This window comes from Dryobates pubescens, chromosome 3 (assembly GCF_014839835.1).
Source record: "Dryobates pubescens isolate bDryPub1 chromosome 3, bDryPub1.pri, whole genome shotgun sequence".
NCBI lineage: Eukaryota > Metazoa > Chordata > Aves > Piciformes > Picidae > Dryobates > Dryobates pubescens.
In genome coordinates this window covers 43,894,188-43,913,025 of record NC_071614.1, presented here as the reverse complement: position 1 = coordinate 43,913,025, position 18,838 = coordinate 43,894,188, and the positions used below count along the sequence as shown (strand labels likewise).

Genomic DNA, 18,838 nt, shown 5'->3' with positions numbered 1-18,838 from the left:
GTCACCATAATTTTATTCCTGATCTTCCTGTAGCAGACAGAGGAAAGCATACAGTCAGTGCAGTCAGCTCCCTATCATATGGCTCCAGCCAATCTGACAGAAATTCAGATCATGTGCCCACACCTCATTCATATCAGATGTGTATATCTGGTTGCTACACATCCAGTATTAATGGCTGTGGAACAGAAAAAATAGCAAAAAGAGAGGAAGAAGAAACAATCCAAAAGCTAGGTGCTCTGCAGCACCCTCTTCCTCATAAATGCACATAAATATCTTACCCTTTTCATCTCCAGAGACAATACTATATATAACAGGGGCCTCATAAAACACACTGATCTGTACAACAAATGTATCTGGCAGTGTCTTCACGCTCAGAGGGGCAGGCTGATAGATGGCTTCGGAGAAGACTGGGAATGAAATGTTGATAGGAGCGATCACTACTGTCACCTGCAGAAAACAGGTCACAGCCATGGGGGTTATGTTTTCATATTTGGCAGACTGCTACTGAAGTATGCAACAGCAGAAGTCCACAACACTGCCAGTAAGACAAAAAACTAGAATTGCTGCATGCCACGTACAGCGCATCTCAAGCGAATCGACTTGCTAAATAGCTCTCAGTGAGAGGGACTGATCAGTATTTGCAAATGTTTCAGTGGAGAATGTGTGACTAGAGAAAGAGCTTGTAAGTACACCAATTCTGTTGAATACAATTTCTTGTCCTTTGTTGTTTTGGTTTTTTTTTTAATTCTGCTAAGCTGTGATATTTAGTAACAGAAGATCACCAGCCTGTTATGAGCATTGTGCAAGAGAAATATTTCTTTTACATTTACATTTCTCAGTCTTCAATTTAGAGTTTATTTTATCTTGTAGTATAGGAAAATAAACAGAAACACATTGTTTGCTGTCTCCTGTTTATTCTATCACATACTTCCATTACATCCCCTCTGACTGTCCTACTCTTTGACCTTACACTGAAACCTCCACACTTCTGATCTTCCTCCCTCCTATTCTAGAGCTTCTATCTTTCTTTTCTGAAATTGAATGATTGAAACATTGATGGGCAGTGTACCAGAAATTTCTATAGCAGCATAACTTTGTAACCATTACCATCTTGTATCCTGTTCCTGGAAGAGAAGTGGGACTCTGACAACCCGATTCCAGTTTTACTAGTTTTGTCTCACTAATGGGTGTTTTCTCTAGTGTAGTCACACTCAGAATAAAACAAACAAACAAGCAAACAACTAGGGAATAAGCTGTGCAAATAGAGACTAAGGTAAAGGTTTTGTTACCGTTACAGAAGTTGAAAGAGGTGGCAGACCCATATCTGTAGCAGTGACCATTAAGGAGTAATACAGAAGAACACTCTGTTTGGATAAGTCTCTTGTTAATGTTAGTACTCCTGTGGTACTGGAAAGACTAAAGAGGCCTTCTGAGTTGCCACCTGAAGACAGAAAATGGTATAGATGTTCAACAGAGCCAGCAGAGACAAGCAACAGAATCATGCCCAGGATTTAAGAGCCAGGGGTTGAAATAGTAATCTGTATATGTGATTTGGAGCAAGACACCTGGCCTCTCTCAATTCTGTATAATAAAATCATTTAGGCTGGAAGGGCCATTGTGAGGCCTCTAGCCCAACCTCTTGGCCGAAAGATGCTTGAATGAATTTAGAGCAGGTTGCTCAAGGCTTTATTACATCAGGTACTGAAAACCTCCAAGGACAGCCTCTTTGGGCTTAGTTGTTCTCACAGAGGACTTTCTTTTTAACCCTTGCATACAGATAGAACTTGCCATGTCAATTTATGACCATTATCTCTGATTCAGGTGTCAGGCAGCTTAGCTGAAGAGTACGCAAGCACTGCAATAATAAACACCCGTTTTAGTAACGTACCTGAAATATTGTAGAAAATGTCTTCATCATAACCTTTGTTTTCATCTCTTGCATTGATATCTACTACCAGTGTGCCAGCCGTGGAATTATCTAGAAGGATCTGGTAATAGGAGGGCTTGTCAAATACGGGTCCTTCTTCATTGACATCTTCCACGTTAACTAAAAGAAGAAGGTCCATGTCTGAACATGAACATGAGTTCACCTAAACATTTGCAAGCTATTTCTTCAACTAACATAAACCAGCACTCCTGAGAGTTCAGGTGATCTCTCAGTTGGAGCTCTCAGTTTAAGCCAGGTGGCAACCTTGTGTTCTGTGCTTCAAAATGCTTGCCTTTGTGGATTAAATTACTTACTGCTCAAACAAGTTTACCACAATGGCTGCACTTCTGGCCAGCATGCTGTCACTACTATTTGTCATGAATAATATCATCAACTTGTTGCACTGGTGTACCTTCAGTTTACATATTCATCTGGTATTCTCTAGTCACTGGCTTAGATTGCAAGCACCATATGACAGGATTGCTTAGTTTTATATATGTATGTGACCTGGAACAACAGGGTCATGATCCATAATTACTGAGGCTGGCCATGCAGGAACATAAATAACACAGAACAAGAAGCAATAAATAAACCAATACTTCCAGTCATACAGATCAAAAGCAAGGCTGCCAAAATCTAGGATACAAACTTCACAGAAATCTTTCACAGAAACATTCAGGTTGGAAAAGACCCTCAGGATCACCAAGTCCAACCGTTAACCCCTACAAGGTTCACTGCTAAACCATAGCATGTTTTGTTGGGAAAAAAAAATATATATATATATTTTTTTAAAAAGGAATAAAACCAACAGCAATCAAGTACTGTTATTCTAACAGCACTAAAAATCATTGCCAACATTATTTTTACCACCCTGGAAACAGGTTTTCTGTAAATGAGCAGAAAAAGAACTAAATTCAGGTTTTGGAAATCTTTTGAATCAAAAAGTCAATAGGTACTCAGACAACGAGAAAAAAAAATGCGAATACATTTAAGTAATGCCAGTTTGCACCAAAACACTTCCTTTTTAACAAGCTGAACATATTTTAAGGAACACTTCATCAGACTGTAGTGAAAAGGTCACATGATTTCTGGTAACTTTAGCATAATGTATTACCACTGAAGGCTATCTTTATGCCTCATAATTACATATGCTGAAAGATTCTCAAAGGTAAATGAATGTAAAATTTTCTGTGGTAAAATAGAGCTACCTGTAATGTTTGCTGTGTCCTGCATGTATGGCTCTCCAGGATTGAAAGCTTTCAGAATAAATGTATACTGGGAACAGCTTTCATAGTCCAGAGGTTGAAGAACTGTAACATTTCCAGACAGTTCTCCAACGTGAAATAAAGAAGGCTCTCCAGTTGCTGTGTAATGAATAATGGCATTGTAGCCTATATCTTCATCAGTGGCTGCTGCACTCAAAATCTGAGAAAAATAAAAAAGGAAACCAAATAGCTAACAACAGCAAAAAAAAATCACCAGGTTTAGAGCAGCATGGAGACTGACAAAACACACACAAGACTAGTATTTAACTGTGTAGTTTCTGCTGGCTGAATTGCTACTATAGTCATTAATTGCATTGCTAGAATAGATGTTACAGATTCTTATGTGGAACCTTTCTTGACTCCTGTGAACCATTAGTTCACATCTGCAAGGCAGATATGGAACCAGGAATCATACACTGGAAGATGACAAAAAAAGCTTAAGAACTGAGGGATGCTGGATATATGCATACGACCTACAGCATTTCAAAACATGTTGACCATAAGTCCTCTGAAAACTAGATACACGCAGTGTGCGACTGCTGTTGCGGACAGGAGGAAGAGTGGGAGAGTGGCACAGGGGGCTTTAGGAAGAGTCAGTGGGATAGGCACTGCACTGTCATATAAATACAGCATACTGTGTGATTTTAAAGACTCCACCAAGTGAAAAAATATGTTCACCAGTGCACAATCATCATAGATCACTGCCATTTGCAAGAACACAACTGCAGAACAGCCTATTTATTCCTAATGCTACATACCACATGTGGAGGCTCGTTCTCTTTTACAGTTACAGTGTACAATTTCTGAGGGAAGACTGGTGGGTTGTCATTCTCATCTTCTACAGTAATGCTTACAACTAAGCTTGCATATTGTGACGGTTTGCCAGAATCAGTGGCCTGTGAAAAAACAGATTGTCAATACATGCAGTACTACGTGGATACAAAGTTATTTTACCAATTCAATTTGCTCCAAAAATTGTGAAAACTAGTCCCAGAGGACTTTCTGATGGGTCAATTACTGCTTGATGACATTGCTCTAGCCCTGTAGTTGATGAGGTGCTGCATGTCTTCCTGCTCTGCCTCATTTCATGACCAATGTATCTAAAGCTTAAGCCTGGATGCAGATATGTTATATGATCAGATGTGGCACTAATCAACATAAACCATAAGGGTATACCGAAGCATAACTTTGATGTGGCATTTAACAGAGTAAGGAAATCCCTAGCATTTTGGGGGTTTGAACTGTCTATAAAGCTGTGGCCCATTCACATCAGTTTCACATTGCACCACCATCCAGCACAATTTTCAATTAGTCTTAAAAAAGTGTCCATTTTTATTCATCCTAAAATTTTCAGAAGACAGTGTTCAGCTTTTAGCGCATTTCCTGCTGCCTTGAATGCATCCCACAGGTTCCTTGTGATGATTTGTTGTGGTTTTTTTTAGGTTGGGGATTTTGTGTACTTGATTCACATTTGTCAACTTACTATTATTTTCAATTCATAACTGTCGACCATCTCTCTGTCTAAGGATTTTTTTGTCATCAGCTTGCCAGTAGAACTATTAACGTGGAACATTCCATCAAAATCGTCTTGCAGGGAGTAGGTTATAAATGCATTAACTCCTATATCCAGATCAGTAGCAGAAAATAAACCCAAGTCTAGATTAGCTGCATTCTCAGGAGCTGATAGTTTAGTTGGATTCAGTGCAGAGAAAACTGGAGGATTGTCGTTGACATCATTAACTCTCACCATTACCTGTGTTAAAAAAAATATATATAAAAAAGAAAAAAAGAGAAAAAGAAACATATCTGAGGATATCCCAAGGAGAATTTTAGTAGGTGGAAGTCTATAGGAAAAAGCCACAAATAGCAAACAAAAACTCCCGTGTTTTTCAGCACTGGAGCATTTTCACCACTTGAGCATCACAGTATTTTTACCTCATTTAGCTGTTACAAATGAGATATGTACTCTAATGGGAAGAGATGAGCAAGATTAATAAGCTGGCTTCTTTGGCTCATCTGTTTCATGCATTTGACAGAGTTAGGCCCAGGAACAGTTTCAGTGTTAATCAGTTTCTCTGGTTATGGGTTGTCCATGAAGGAACTCTCAGCTATGTGGAACAATTTGTGAAGTTGACTTTATACTCCTCAGGGAAAAAAGAGGAAAATAAAAGGCTCTCAAAATCCTCATGTCTGCATAACAGAAGACACTTATGTGGATATTAAGGACATGATTTAGTAGTGGATTGGAAATGCTCAGTTAACAGTTGGGCTCAATTATTTTAAAGGTATTTTCCAACCTAAAGGATTCAATGATTCTATGCTATTACTTAATTTTAAATGTATATTTTAAAATATTTTATATTCCTTTTAAAATAATATTTTAAAATGCAGTATACTGTACCAAAGCAACAGCTGTATTGGGTGGCACCAGAGAATCAACAGCTTCTACAATGATGCTGTATAGGTCTTCCTCTTCTCGATCTAGTTTGACAAGAGCCACAATGTCTCCGTGGTCACCAACAGAGAACTTGTCAGTATGAGATTTCAGAGAGTACACTACTTGTACAGCTATGCTTCCAGTCAGAGCCTTCACAGAGCCAACAGTAGTCTCAGGTGGTTCATTTTCTTGAATACTGAAGTTGTAGATGGAGCTATCAAAAGTCAGTCTGAAGCTAGTGTCATTTATCAGCAAGTAGAGAGCAACAGAGGCTAATGAGAGAAAGCAAATTAAAATAGTGAGTTTTCTTCCGAAATCATTGTCATCTGTACTCTAAATCCCTACATTTTTGAGGAAGTAATAGAAAATGACAGAAAACAAGATGTAGGAATGAGGGGAAGAAAAATAATCAATAGTAGTAAGGTTTAATACGTAACACAAAATATGATGCCTTTTATACCTAATACTCTAGAATCTGCACACTTAACTGATTGTGGCAGTGTTGTTTCAATGTGATAGGAAAGCAAAGATCACCAGCTTGAAGTTAACAGGATATGTAAGTGTTTTCCACTCCTTAAAAATCTTATGCTAAATTGCTTGGTAACTAAAGAGAAGGAAGGTACATAAAGCCATACAGGTGCAAATTCTGTCCTGGCCACTCATCCTATTTTAAGAAGCTCAATTGTTTCATCTGTTCGTGATTAATCAAAGCTAACCCCTAAAAAATACATGAAAAAGTTACAGAAAATGCCACCTGACTGATTTTTTTGAAAGAGTAGAAACTCCTTTAGGGGTTATTTACCAGTTTCTAATTTGTTTAAATGTTTCCAATTGTAAGAAAATAAAAGAAAATTGAAAGAGAAGCACACATTATAAATATTGTTTTAATAAATCGTTTTAGAGTGGCTACTACACTGAAGTCCTGGGTTTTGTACTATAAGCACCACTGTAAGGGAAGAAAAGAAAAAAAAGAAGTACTATTTCTAACCAGAATTACTACACCAAGCTTTTTATTAATATAATGACTGGGAGGAAATCAAAGGATAAAAAGCAAATACTCATCGTTGCTGAAATGTAACACGAATCCTAACCACGATTTACTCAGAACAGTGATAGGATTAATTTCAAATATCGATGTTTGCAAAGGGAAAAAACAGAAGGTGGTGAAAAAACATCTTTTACCATTTGATGTAAGCTGAGGAATTCCGTGATCGGTAGCAATAACTATCAGTGTAACAATTGTGTCAGCTGTGATGTGATCCAAGTTACTGCTGAGGATGATGTCTCCAGTGCGGTTATTTATATGGAAATCATCAGAATGGTTGCCGAGGCTGATTGAAGATAAATCAGCATAACATTCATACTAATGACCTTGGAAGTATAATGTACTTACTTCTGTAACAAACACTCAACAGACAATATTTCTTTATTTGGCTAAGCAGTAGGTTTTAACTGTTCTGCCATCAGCCTAAATATCTTGGCCTTTTATTTTTCCAAGTAAGTCTTCCATCCTGCCTTCAATTCCCATTACACCCCAGGCTTCTCATCTTCCTACAAATAGCAGGCAGATACTCAACTTGCACATTCAGCAAAATAAGAAATCCAGGTGACATTCATCTGAAGACTACAGACATGCTGATTTCTAGTGTTCCGCTCACAAGGAAAGGCAATGTGTTTGAGGTAAAATGCCATCTGGTAGTTCAAAGGATTCTTTCAAGACAGTAGCTTGAACGTTTAGAGTCATTCAACCGTCTCTCTCAATCTCTACTTTTCTTGTCAAGGTATCCTGGTATTTTCCACAATACAGGACTCAAAAATTGTTCTTGATTTTTTTTAATACATAGCTCATTATGAAAGTTAGTATCTTTTGATCTCTTACTCTCAGCAAACAGAAGATGTGTGGAAAGACAGGCATTCTCAGAGATTCCTGTACTTTCTACTCAAACTCCACATATTATTAAAAATTTCAGAAATTCAAATATATCTTGGCTTTCAGATCTTGGAATCATAGAATGGTTGGGGTTGGAAGGGAGCTCCAAAAGTCATCTAGTCCAAAACCCCTGCAGTAATTAAGGACATCCTCCATTAGATTATGTTGCTCAGAGCCCTGTTGAACCTGACCTTGAATATCTCCAAGGATGGGGCCTCAACTATCTCCATGGGCAACCTGTTCTAGTGTTCTACTACCCTCATGGTGAAGAACTTCTCCTATTGCCCAACCTAAATTTACTCTTCTCTAATTTATAACCGTTGCCCCTCATCCTATCACTACATTCTTGTTGCTAAGTTTATCATTTGACTGCATTCTCTTTCTTATGATGTAATCGTGATTGATAAGCTCTGAATCACAGCTTGATGACTGTCCTTGTTTATACATTTAAAAATCATTACTGATTATAGCACTTGTAAAACATCTACAGACAAGTCTTATTGTCTTATGACCAATAAAAATCCATTGTGAGAAATAAAAATACCTTTCTGATTCTTTAACAAAAGATACTCATTAAGCTCACAGAAATTTACCTGTATGAAATAACAGCATTGTTCCCAATGTCAAGGTCAGTAGCAGACACAGATATTACAGAAAATCCTTCTTCTGCTGTTGCTACATGTATGCTGGCTGAGTATTGTGCTTTTGTGAACCGAGGAGGGTTATCATTCACATCTAATACTTGAATGCTGATGTATGTGAAATTCTGGTGTGTGACAGGACAAAAGCATGATTCAGAAAATGCACAGATGCTGGAATTTGTGAATAAAAGGAAGCTGCAAATGAAAATACATGGGTAGCTCTTTTTTACCTGCCTTTGAGGTACTCCATTATCAGATGCCACCACCAGCAGCTCATACTTCTCTTTAGTTTCTCGGTCTACATAGCCATTAGCCAAAATGGTTCCATTCTAGAGAAGGTAACGTGGGTCAATACACAAATCATTTTGATAACATTTGTACACCAGGTTCCCAAAAGAGATGAGGAATTAATTCTTCTCTGGACAAATATAGTTCAGATCCCAAGTAACATCTGACCAATGCGTGTTAGTTTTTGGATATCAACTTCTATCTAAACTATAGAGCACATGTTGGTTTTGATAGATCCTAGGATGGTTACTGCCTACTCTTTTCACATGATGTATCTTACTCTGTCAAGTGACTTCATAAAAAGCAGTATCTAACTATTGTTTACAGCATAGCCAAACACTTGCCTGTTGGATGCTATATGGATTATCCCCATCCTCAGCTGATAAATAATACATAATCTGTGCATTCTCTCCCTCATCCAAGTCAGTAGCAGTCACATGTCCAACTCTAGCAGGTGTGTCTGGTGTGTAATCTCCTTCTGGAACCGCAAAACTGTATGGCTGCATCTGAAACTCGGGGTTGTTATCATTGACATCTAGAACACTGATGTGGAACAACGCACTTGAAGTAAGCCCATTTATTTCAGCATCAACCGCCCATACCTGCCAAAGTAAGAAACAAAACTGAAATATTAGTGGACTGCACTGCCTTTTTAGCCATCTGATGAAGATAAAAAAAAAAAACACAAAAAAACCCCCAAACACACACACAAAAAACAAATACACACAAAAAAAAAAAACCAAGTTCAAGGGAATGAAGTAGAAACAAGCCAAATCTGTTGAATACTTGTAAAGTGAATCCAGATGTAGTCTCCCTGTCCAGTTCGGTGTCATTCCTTAACGAAAGTATTCCGGGGACATCTACAGTGAATGATGTGCTGTTATAAATAAAGTGTCCCTGAGAAAAGCCAGCCTAAAAAGAAAACACAGTTCATTTAAGATTAAAATGATGACTGTTTAAATTAAAAGAAAATAATCTTATTAACACCTGACATTTCTACAGGACTTCTCATTGCAGAAGTGTAAGTGCTTTGCAAGGTTTAATAAATACAATCTTGCACCCTGAACTACAGGAATAATTAACTTTTTTGGCAAACAAACTGGGGGAGGGGCAAGTCCTTGTGAGCTTCCCTGTTTGGCTCCTACACATTCCCTCCCTAAAGGTCTCTAAGACCAATCCCTATGCTGTGAGTAGCAGCATCACATAAATTCAGTGTAGTCTGAACTGGGAGAAGCATTTATGCTTCTTTAAAACTAACACTGACAAGAACATCAGAGCAAATCTGAAATATTTTCCTCACACCAGCTCTGTAGAGCCACAGCTACATTGGAAATTTCTTTATAAAACAAAGTGAAAGCAACAACTCTATTATGGAGCAGAACGAAGCTGTGTAATTTCCTAGTACAGAAGAAACTTTATGCAGCTTTACAAAGTGCCTTTCTCTCTGCCTAAGCAGATACTAAAGACAAGTTGACTTCTTTACAGAAATGCACTAACAAATATTCTCAGATAAACACAAAGTACCAAGCAATACGAAACCAGAATGGATTATTATGACATAATGAGAAATAACACAGAATTTAACAATCTGGTATCTAGCTGGTGTGACATCCATACATTTATCTCATATGCACGTGCACAGAAAGAAACAACTTTCTCTGTCTTGGATTAAGTTATGGATAGGAAGAGCAGCTTTCTGTAGCTTCTCTGATAGTAAACTATTTTGTAGGTCTTAACTTCATTGATTAAAGAGGTTTTATTGTTGGGTCCATAGAAAGCAAGATGAAGTTTCTGTAACCCAAAGCGTACCTACTGACAACCATTCATGAAATTTCGCTTTACCCATCTACTATTCTGCTTTTTTCAGGTTAATAGAGAAAATCATGTCATTTTGATTACTGGAAGAGATTAAATTTGGTACCTACCTCATCCTTGTCAGTAACACTGAATGTGTGGATAGGACTACCCTTACGCAGGTTTTCAAACACAAATATATCATAAGCTGCCTGATTAAACTCTGGAGGGTTGTCATTGACATCTAGTACATGCACAACAACCCATGTTGTAGTACTGAGACTTGGCTGCCCTCCATCTGATGCCTCCACTTCTAATTCAAACTGCTTTATGGTTTCGTAATCCAGCTGCTGTCTTAGGCTGAGCTGGCCTGTAGTCAAATTGACAAGAAACATTGTCAAGGAAGTTGGAGGTTGCTGGCTAACAATTCTGTACTTCACAAGAGCATTGACCCCAGCATCCAAATCAGTAGCAGATACTGTCAGCAGCACTCTTCCAGACACTTCATCTTCGGGGACATCCACTTCATATCTGCTTGATGAGAAGACTGGAGGGTTGTCATTCACATCATCAACAATGACTGTCAAATTGAGAACTGTAGACAGCACAGGTTGGCCTTGGTCACTGGCAATCACCGTTAAGTTATAGATGCCTTGTTTTTCTCTATCCAGATCTTTTTCCAGCAAAATTGATCCTGAGGTGTTCATATCTATTTTTCCTTCTCCACCCTTCAGAGTATAAACCACTAACCCATTAAAGCCCTCATCCACATCTGTAGCTGACACACTGATAATAATTGTTCCAGCTGGCATGTTCTCCGGAATGGTAATGGTTGTGTTGATTACACCAAACACAGGGCTGTTATCATTGATGTCTGTAACTTTGATGAACACTGTAGCATAGTCAGTAGTGTTTCCATCTGACAAAGAGACATTTAGGGTGTAACTATTCTGAGTTTCATAGTCCAGTTTGGTTTTTGTTGAGATGATTCCTTCTTCATTGATATCAAATGGAACAGATTCCGTCAGTACTTGAAAAGTAACTGTTATATGGGGGTATAAAGACTCGTACTCCACCTGTGTAAGACATAGCATGTTATCCATAAATTAATTTAAAACAATAAACCACTACCTAAAAATAAAATACTGGTTTAAACTATATCCAAGCTTATTTTACAAATCAATACTATTTTACTTGTCAGTAGTATGCAAAGCTCAATACACATAAAAGACAACATCTACATATCTATAACTCAGGGGATAGAAACATTTACAGCACATATTACAGGATTTTCTTCTAGCTGTCACATCCTGTGATCCTATACAAGTGATATAATAAAGTTGTTCTTACTCTTGCTACTTCAACAGGACTGACTAGCTCTTCTTCCACAGACACATTATATGTTTTCTGAATAAACCGTGCACTGGAATATCCAATTGCCATGATCTGAACAGGCACAGAAGAACTTCTGGGAATTGCTCCACCTGCAAGGGAAAAAAAAAAAAAATCTCACAGCAGATGCAACTTTTGTCTAAAAAAGTATAATTTACTTCTCCACTGTTACTTTTTTCTTTTTTTTTAATCCTTGGTGTTACTATTATGTTACTGCTAAGAGGTCCTAACCAACATCAGAGTTTCATGTATGGGGTGTTACACTTAGCATATATGAACCTGAATACCTAACAACAACATGAGCATAGACAGATGAAGGATGGACTGGTGAATTTTGTACCTTCTCCAGTACCCATTTTATGCACGTGGCCATAAATGTGAAGATGCAGAGCTCATACTGACCAAATAAGGAGAACATCAGGAGGCTGAAAAACACTTTGTATGCTCACGGAACCAGGAATGGGATGCCATTATAGAATGTATTTATCTCCACAGGTTATATTTTCTCTGTCCTTATTCATCACATTTTACTTTCATTTTACTCCCTGTTGACTGATAACTGAGTTCTAAATTCCTATTTTGTGCCAGAAGCTCTCTATTCTATATTGTGCAACACCAGCCAATAACTAAGTTAAAGAAAGATAGAGATGTATGGTACTTTGTCTGTTCTCCTCATAACCATAAAGAAAATGTAGAATCAATATAAGAGCATCAGCAGGAAGCAGTTTTACCAGAGACAGAGCAATTACTTTGGTTTAATAAACCAGCTTTTTTGTTACCTTCAACAAACAAGAGCATATAAAAATATAGGGTATTCTTAAAGTCTGGGAAACTATTTTGACAGCATTCATTTAAGTAAAACCAAAACAAAAAAAACCCACCACAAACAAAAAAAAAAGCCCAACGAACAAAAGAAACCCAAAACCCATCTCACCAGGAACAGCTCCATTGACCTGGACAACAAACTTGTCTTACCATCAATAGCTGTTATCCACAAAACAAACTTTATGGCCTGGTTGACTCCTAATGGGATTACAGTTTTTAAACTGATTTGTCCTGTGGCTGTATCCAATTCAAAATATCCTTCTTCATTGCCACCACTTAAGAGAAAGCTTATCTCTCCATTTGCACCATCATCTGGATCATCAGCAGCAACCTGAAGGAAAAAACCCCTAATTTACTCTAGTTTCTTTTACTGTTATCACATTACACTGAAGTGCATTCAGGTAGCAGCTAGTTAGGAATTAGTTGTTTTGAGTTCTTTTCCCCACTGTCATTTATCCATACCTATGATATGCCATAACTTTTTTATATATATGAAACCAAGCTAAATATAGCCACAGTAAAAGTCAGTTATAGCTTTAATGACTGTCTACTTCTTATATGATTCCTGGGTTCAACCTCAGTAAGAATGCTTGCTCTTTGGTGGACACACAATGTCATTCCAGCACCAAGAGTAAAATCCTGCCTCTGTGGAACTCCTGTTAATGATATCAATACTGTATCTTGGAAAGCTTGTTTCAGAGGTAGATAGTTCAAGGGGTTACATCTGAAGTGGGGAAATTCACTGGTTGTTTTTCACAACATGTTTTTCTTTCTCTTAGAATTTCTGTCTGTTAGAAAACTTTCCCAACAGCTAAGAGATTAGCTTCTAGATTTCTGGACATAAATAATGATGAGGCCTTGAGCGAAAGAAGATAAAGAGACAGCGACCCAAAACTTCAAAGGTGCCAAGATAAAGATTCAAACACCAAGAAACTGACGTCAACCAGAAGTAAAAGGACTTGCCCTGTGAGGACAGGCTGAGGGAGCTGGAGTGGTTTAGCCTGGAGAAGAGGAAGCTCGGGAGAGACCTTATTGCTCTCTACAACTACCTGAAGGGAGGCTGTAGCCAGGTGGGGGTTGGTCTCTTCTCCCAGGCAACCAGCAACAAAACAAGAGTACACAGTCTCAAGCTGCCCCAGGGGAAGTTTAGGCTTGAGGTGAGGAGAAAGTTCTTCACAGAAAGAGTAATTTGCCATTGGAATGTACTGCCCAGGGAGATGACGGAGTCACCGTCCCCGAAGGTGTTCAAAAAAGGATTCGATGTAGCGCTTGAGGCCATGTTTTAGTTAGTCATGAGGTGTTAGGTAATAGGTTGGACTTGATAATCTCTGAGGTCTTTTCCAACCTGGTTGGTCACACATCAGGTCATTAGATCAGTACACCTGGGAGTGAGTTTTGACAGCGATTCCCTATATATCTCAGCTCCTAAAGTTAGAGTTATCTCGGTTTCTTTTATCTGGTTAACTGCTTTACTATTGTACAAAAAGCATATTGTATCTAAATATTATCCACAATGCTTCAGCATTCAGAAGCCTTTCAAATTTTTTTTACTCTTAGTTCAATTTCTGGATACTAACAACATTCAGTTTTGGTTAAGCAACTTAGAAAATAAAATTCTTAAATTTAGTTGTTTTGTCTTATGTCTGTGGAATTCAGGATGGTATACAGCATCTAAGACCAAGAATAAAAATCCCCTATCATTTGCTCCCTGGTGTGAATGGACCATCCAGGACACTGTCATTATGGAATACCATTAGATTTTAAATGAAAGGTGGATTGCTTCTGAACTCAGAGCAGTTCAGAAAAGATCCCCTATTTAACAGGACTGCAAGGACTCATGCATACGTTCAACTCAAAAGTGTCATTTTTCTTTAGTACTTCTATTACCTGAAGAATGGTCATTCCTGTAGTCATGTTGATGAAAATATCTTGTTTATATGGCGTGCCTCTAAAAGTTGGGTTGTTGTCATTTTCATCTAGCAACATTATGTTGATTGTAGACTGCTGTTCATAGTAAGGTGACAGATGATCTCTGGCAGTGACCTTTAAAAATGGTGTAGTAACACTATTACTTTGTTCAAGTATGTGTTCTAGATGTAGTAAGAATGATGAACAACAATTATAATTACAAAACAATTACAATCTGAGTGAACTCTCTCACTAGTGGTATTTCCCTCCAAATAGCTCTCATGGGAAAGTCTTGATTTGATTATTCAAATAAACTCTTGGTCTGTATCAGGAAGTCAGTTTCTTGCCAGGACAGATCAGATATCAATCTATGTGCCTCAAGTTTCTTTAGTCAGGAGTAGGCTTATTTTTTAATACCTCTAGGTGAATATATGGCATTCTCTCTCTATCCAACAACATGGAGTTCTTCACAGTTAGGATCCCAGATTGACTTAGCTGGAAGGGACTGTCAGCTGGAGTGAGGATGAATGTTCCATTGAAGCCTCCCTGCAGACAGTAATATTTGTTATTAAATACACAATCCTTAAGCTAGTCCTTTAAAATGTTTTCTTATTATTTTCCTGATGGAGATGATATCATTTTCTGGTTTAGTTGAGGTTACAGTTCACACACAAAAAAGAAAAAAAAGGTGGGACAGGAGCAAACAACAGAGAAGAAATAAATCATGCAGGCTGAGGGTGACCTGCAACTTTGTGTCCATTTTGCACTTCTGCACTATCATATTCTGGACCTTATGCAAACCAGAAGAGACCAGAGAAACTCCAGAAACAGCCAAAATTGATGTTCTGACTGCAGTATTCTAGCCCATAAAGAAGTAAATTTAAGTTTGTTTTTCTTAAGCATGTTTAGGTAGTCAAAAAGAAAATAATCTATAGCATTATTCATGATACCTGTGTAATGCAAATGCTCTTTATATTTCAGAAGTGCAGTATTGATAGCAACCATAATGGCATTGTCATTTTACCTCATCTTTGTCAGTAGCTGTTACTTGAAGAACTTCCATCCCATTTGGGAAATTTTCTAAAACTGAGACATTGTAACTTGATTGTGAGAATACAGGAGGATTGTCATTCACATCTTCAATAGTAACCAGAACTACCGAATCCGCTGTTTTGAAAAGGTCGTCTTGTTGAGCTGCCTAGTACACAGAATTTTTAGCTGCAAATGCCATACCCTGGCAACAGTGAATTATTACAGCTTAACACAAGGATGTAACATAGAATGGTTTGACCTCTAAAGGTCATCTAGTCCAACCCCTCCTGCAGTTAAGCAAGGACATCATCAACCAGATCAGATTACCCAGAACCTTGTCGAACCTCACCTTGAATATCGCCAAGGATGGGGCCACAACTACCTCCATGGGCAACCCATTCCAGTGTTCCACCACCCTCATGGTAAAGAACTTGTTCCCAACATCCAATCTAAATCTACTCTTCTCTAGTTTGAAATTATTGCCCCTCATCCTATCACTACCGTAAACAGTCTCTCCCCATCCTTCCTGTAGGCCCCCTTCAGGTACTGGAAGGTCGCTATTAGGTTTCCCCAGAGCCTTATCTTCTGCAGGCTGAACAGCCTCCTCCTGTCTTTGTAGGAAAGATGTTTCAACCTGTGATAATTTTCTTGGACCTCCTCTGGACCTGCTCCATCAGGTCCAAGTCCTTCCCGTATTGAGGGCTCCAGAGCTGGACGCAATACTACAGGTACAGGTACCAGAGCAGAGCAAAGTGTCAGAAACACCTCTCTTAATCTGCTGGCCATGCTTCATCTTGCATTTTAATAGACAAGATGAAGCCTTGGTACCAACTGCCCTTAAACATTACTATGAAAGACAGTTTTAATGCAGTGAACTATAAACCAATCACTACCTGAATGCCCACAAGAAGATATGGACATTCTTCTCTGTCAATTGCAGTCTTCACTTCCAACTCTTCACTGTCCGCATTAAATAAAACAGTGTTTCTGTAAGCTGGGGGATCCACTGAAAGGGAAAAAATCACAATGGGTTAAGTGAGAGTGAACCAGAAGAGTCTGATCTGTGCTTTTTATGACTGTCACCTTCTAAGCCATAGCATACATGAACAGGCATTCCAGATAAAAAAGTTTTGGGTGTTTTTTTTTCAAACATTCTGTCCTCAAAACATTTTTTAGGAAACTCACTTGCACTTCAAGGGCCTCAAATTAAGTATCTCATGAGCTTTTAGCAAGTCTGCCAGGAGAAGAACAAGCTCCCAATGAAAATAATTTCTCTGAATGGTCCTGAATGGAAATCCTTTGATCAAATGCAAGCTTCTAAACAAAATTACACTTTCAATCAGGAATTGTTTAATAGACAGAGGTGAAGAACATCTAAACATCTTTAAAATGTTGGATCCTGCTTTACTGACTGACATTCAGCCACCTTATCTCACAGAGCAGCACTATAGTGAAGATACATGCAGTTAAACACATCTGACTGTACACTGCACTTTCTTCTCCTGCTCTTCAGTAATACAGACATCAGAAATTACTGTGTAAATGCCTAGAAGAAAATAGAAGCTCTTACCTAGTTTGATGCTGTAAACTACTTTTTCATTTATACCTGTGTCTCCATCTTTTGCCATTATCTTCTCTGGGAGAATAGACAGAGGACCCAACTAAAAAAAAAAAAAAAAAATTAACTTGAAAAAAATACACATAAATTTACATTTTTTTCACTAAGTCACACTTTGATTAAATGAACAAAAAACATGTATTTAATCTCCAGGATCCAGAAAAAACATAAAAATAAAAATAAATCTGCCATACATGCTTTACAGAGGAAAGCAGTGAGCAAAATACTTGATGGATACACTAGAAAAAACAGACTATGAAGCAGTAGTCACTGGTGGAATTCTTAAGTATATTGCATTTTTCAGTTTCATTCCTCTCCAGGAAGACAATATGCATGTCTATGCTTCAGTCCTAATATAATCAGTAATTTTTAAAAGATAAAAAAAACATTTCAGAATATCTAAGATGATTTCTTTCAGACAGTTAAGCATAAACTTCTAAGAAAAGGGATGTCAGTGGTAGAACACCAAATGTGTATGTGGTTTAAAATACATTAACATGAAGATAATAAAGTAGATAATTAACTATTTTAGTTTTAGTGGATTACTCTGGTAATACTATACCTTACAATGCACCAGTTAGCACAAAATAAAGCAGTCCTTCACTTTAGGCTGCTCAGCGACGAAGAAACCTTGTGGACAGGAATAACCTATTTACATTTGCAGCATTCAGTGAAAAGCTTTTACCTTGTTTTCACTGATTTTTCCATAGTATACAGATTGAGTGAAATAAGGGTTCAATGTATCATAATCTTCTACATGAATTAGTAACGATGCAGTTGCACTATTTTTTCCCAATGTTTCCTGCATCCCAAGAGAAGGAAGAAATGAAGAAACACTGTAATAAAGAGACATTTCTCAGTGGAAAATACATCAAAATATTATTATATGTGCTTTGCAGTGTCTAAGATTTTTTTTTTAATCTGAGAACTCTCATCCTGTCAGATTTTTTCCATTTCCAAGAAATCCAATCCTAGAAATAATACTATGAAAAGGTAATTATTCTTAGTTATTCATTCTATATCACGCACGTGGTACACAGTAGCACATAGAATGTAATAACTACATTTGCTGAAGCTCTTTGCTAGATATTTAGGAGAAGACTTGATGGGGTGCTTGGTGCCGTGGGTTAGTTGTTTGGGCGGTGTTGGATTGGTTGATGGGTTGGACGCGATGATCTTGAAGGTCTCTTCCAACCTGGCTTATTCTATGTATTCTATGTATTCTATACTACAATACATTTGGCAGAATTACATTTTAGTTCTAGAAGGAACAGAAGGCAAATATATATTCAAATCTCAAAAGAGAGACATGTAAAGAGACTGCAGATGGTAAGACACAGCAAAAATAGGATAGATACAGCAGAACAAATAGGTGAATATATGTTAGAATAGAGGAGAATAAATATGTACAATATTCTTGGATGTTAGGAAGAAATTCTTCACCATGAGGGTGGTGAGACACTGGAGCAGGTTGCCCAGGGAGGTGGTAGAAGCCCCATCTCTGGAGGTTTTTAAGGCCAGGCTGGATGCGACTCTGAGCAACCTGATCTAGTGTGGGGTGTGTCTCCCCCCCACCTGGAACTAGATGATCCTTGTGGTCCCTTCCAACCCTAACAATTCTATGATTCTGTGATTCTATGCTTAAAGAAATATACAGAGAAGGAAAATTGAGCTGGTATTTGGGGGGGAAGACTGCAACAACAGCTCAAATACTAAGAATGTGCTTCTTCGTCTGCAGGATAAGGCAAGATGCAAATCAAACTCCCCAAGTGGTAAATTTG

The 18,838-nt window shown here is 38.0% G+C and overlaps 1 protein-coding gene across 1 annotated transcript in view; it reads right to left on the bottom strand.

Annotated features, from left to right (window-relative positions):
• LOC128899913 (protocadherin Fat 4-like) overlaps positions 1-13,778 on the bottom strand; it is a 28,650-nt gene extending 14,872 nt beyond the window's left edge. The window contains exons 1-16 of the mRNA XM_054180178.1: positions 13,722-13,778; positions 12,650-12,830; positions 11,633-11,766; positions 10,414-11,358; positions 9,275-9,400; positions 8,833-9,090; positions 8,431-8,529; positions 8,153-8,325; positions 6,812-6,960; positions 5,594-5,901; positions 4,676-4,945; positions 3,951-4,088; positions 3,136-3,352; positions 1,889-2,047; positions 1,290-1,441; positions 279-447 (exon numbers count right to left, since the gene is read on the bottom strand). Coding sequence (XP_054036153.1) covers positions 279-447; positions 1,290-1,441; positions 1,889-2,047; positions 3,136-3,352; positions 3,951-4,088; positions 4,676-4,945; positions 5,594-5,901; positions 6,812-6,960; positions 8,153-8,325; positions 8,431-8,529; positions 8,833-9,090; positions 9,275-9,400; positions 10,414-11,358; positions 11,633-11,766; positions 12,650-12,830; positions 13,722-13,778 — 3,535 coding nt within the window. The remainder of the gene's footprint in view (positions 1-278; positions 448-1,289; positions 1,442-1,888; positions 2,048-3,135; positions 3,353-3,950; positions 4,089-4,675; positions 4,946-5,593; positions 5,902-6,811; positions 6,961-8,152; positions 8,326-8,430; positions 8,530-8,832; positions 9,091-9,274; positions 9,401-10,413; positions 11,359-11,632; positions 11,767-12,649; positions 12,831-13,721) is intronic.
• Between the last annotated feature and the right edge of the window lie 5,060 nt (positions 13,779-18,838).